Genomic DNA, 1,947 nt, shown 5'->3' with positions numbered 1-1,947 from the left:
CCCCCAAGACGAGCCCTCGCTCAACACGCTCCACGCTGCCTTACTTTACTGACCAGTGTTTTTCTTAGATGCTGTATTTTTAGATCGATTTAACTTTTCTTAATGTCTCCTGGATAAAACGGAACACGCTTTTCAACACAGGTTGCGTACCACCTCACGACATCGATAGTTTATCCTGCAATAACCAACTGGGGTGTTACTCCGCGCCTTGAACGCAGAATAAAAGGCCCCTCTGATTTCCCAGAAGGGTTCTATCTTCGTCATTCATTAGGCTCATAATTAAAGAGTGAGCCAAGAAAAGGAAGCGACAACAAGTACAGCCCCCCCTCTCCCGGAGCAGCCCGCCCAGGACGCTGCAGGGCTCGCGGGTGCTGCCCCCTGCCCCCGCGGGAAGCCGGGAAGGGTCGCTAGCACTTGTGTGGTGTTTCTCCCTGGCCGGTTGCTGCCTCTGCCCCCTTGTCCACCTCGCCACCGGTGCACTAAACCTCTGCCCAAGCGGGGAGCGCTGCTCTGAAGGACGCGCGCATCCTCCCGAAGCTGCTGCAGCTACGGCCGGCGGTTTTCGCCGCCCCGCGCAGTTCAGCGGGAGTGCTAGCTCTGACACATCTCCCCAGAGGCAAAGCCCAGGGCACCGCGGATGCTGGCAGGGGGTCGATGTTCTTACCACTGACTCCATGTCTTTCAGAGTGATTGGTTTCCCCAGCATCATCTTGTAAAAGGGTCTGATGAAGAAGCCTGGAAGAGAGACGGGAGTGTTACCTCCACCGTTCTGCGTGTTCACCGCACGTAAAGACACGACGGAGAACCGCGATGTGCCGGCAGGAAAGGGCCCTGCGGGAGTAACAGCGCCGGACCAGCTGCAGCGAGCGCAGCTCGTCCCTCATTTAGGCACAGAAAGTCCCATTTTCCAGTTACCATTTGGTTACGCCCTTAATCACCATATGCCACTGATCACCGTCAGGTGAATGGCAGAGAGACCCAGGAGCGGGGGAACGGAGCTCTGGGGACTCCAGCCCATCTTCTCTCGGAGGAGATGCCAGGGACACAGGCTGGTGAGCTCCCTCTGCTCCAGTGCTGCACTACTGCTGCTCAGGGTAGGACGCGACTTGTGCGCCTGCTGTGGGGCCTGGAAGCTTGGCAGGAATCCTACTGCTCGTTAAAGCGCTCAGGAATAATTACACAGATCACAACATGCGGCAGCTGATGCCCCCACGACTGCTTTGGCTGCGGGTTTGCATGGAAACGGCTGATGACATTTTCCTTCAGGGACAGCGATTGTTTAGCAGCGCCGGTTCTGTTCTCACAGGAGGGGAGAAAGGAGCAGAACAGGCTGCGAGGGCTGTCGAGCACGGCCCGGTGACTGGGCAATCGTCGCTCACATCAGGAACGCCATTTCCAACAGCAACAGCCCGTTACTGCCACTCAGACTCTGTCCGCAGAAATCCTCCGCTCTAAAGCGCAGGACTTAGCGATTTGTTTCATTTGATCAAAGCCGGGAGCAGCAGCTCAGAACTCACCGTCCAAGAGCTTGCCGTGATACACAGCCAGACCAGCCACCCGACCGATGAACGTGAAGTACGACAGATGATCCTCGTTACAAAGACCTGAATTAGGATTAATCTGAAGTGTGTAGTTGTCCCTTTTTGGGGGAAAGAAAAAGAAAAAAGATCTCAATAACCAAGCCTGTAAATAACCAGATATTCAGTTACGTTCCTAAGCGGCGTGAGCCGAGGGCCGTGTCCTGCTGGGTTCTGCAATTTAGGGCCTGACGGTTTGCGAGTGGCTGACGCGGTCCACGCTGCCAGCTCCGACCGCAGTGATCCCCTGACAAAGGGAACTGAGCCCCTGCTCGGGGGGGACCAGGCATCCGGAGCTCGCCACAAAGCCATCGGAAGTTCTGCCTGGACGGAAGATCCGTCCCGACGGCAGCGGGGCGTGGCGGGGAGA

General features: G+C 56.7%; 1 protein-coding gene across 1 annotated transcript in view; it reads right to left on the bottom strand.

Moving 5' to 3' along the window:
- LOC104489468 (E3 ubiquitin-protein ligase NEDD4-like) overlaps positions 1 to 1,947 on the bottom strand; it is a gene marked incomplete at its 5' end in the record, with an annotated part of 6,458 nt that overhangs the window by 1,487 nt on the left and 3,024 nt on the right. Inside the window, 2 exons of the mRNA XM_010131630.1 lie at positions 665 to 735; positions 1,518 to 1,639. Coding sequence (XP_010129932.1) covers positions 665 to 735; positions 1,518 to 1,639 — 193 coding nt within the window. The remainder of the gene's footprint in view (positions 1 to 664; positions 736 to 1,517; positions 1,640 to 1,947) is intronic.

This window comes from Buceros rhinoceros, unplaced genomic scaffold (assembly GCF_000710305.1).
Source record: "Buceros rhinoceros silvestris isolate BGI_N320 unplaced genomic scaffold, ASM71030v1 scaffold23462, whole genome shotgun sequence".
NCBI lineage: Eukaryota > Metazoa > Chordata > Aves > Bucerotiformes > Bucerotidae > Buceros > Buceros rhinoceros.
The sequence above is the reverse complement of the archived record's forward strand: the minus strand, read 5'-3'. Positions and strand labels throughout refer to the sequence as shown.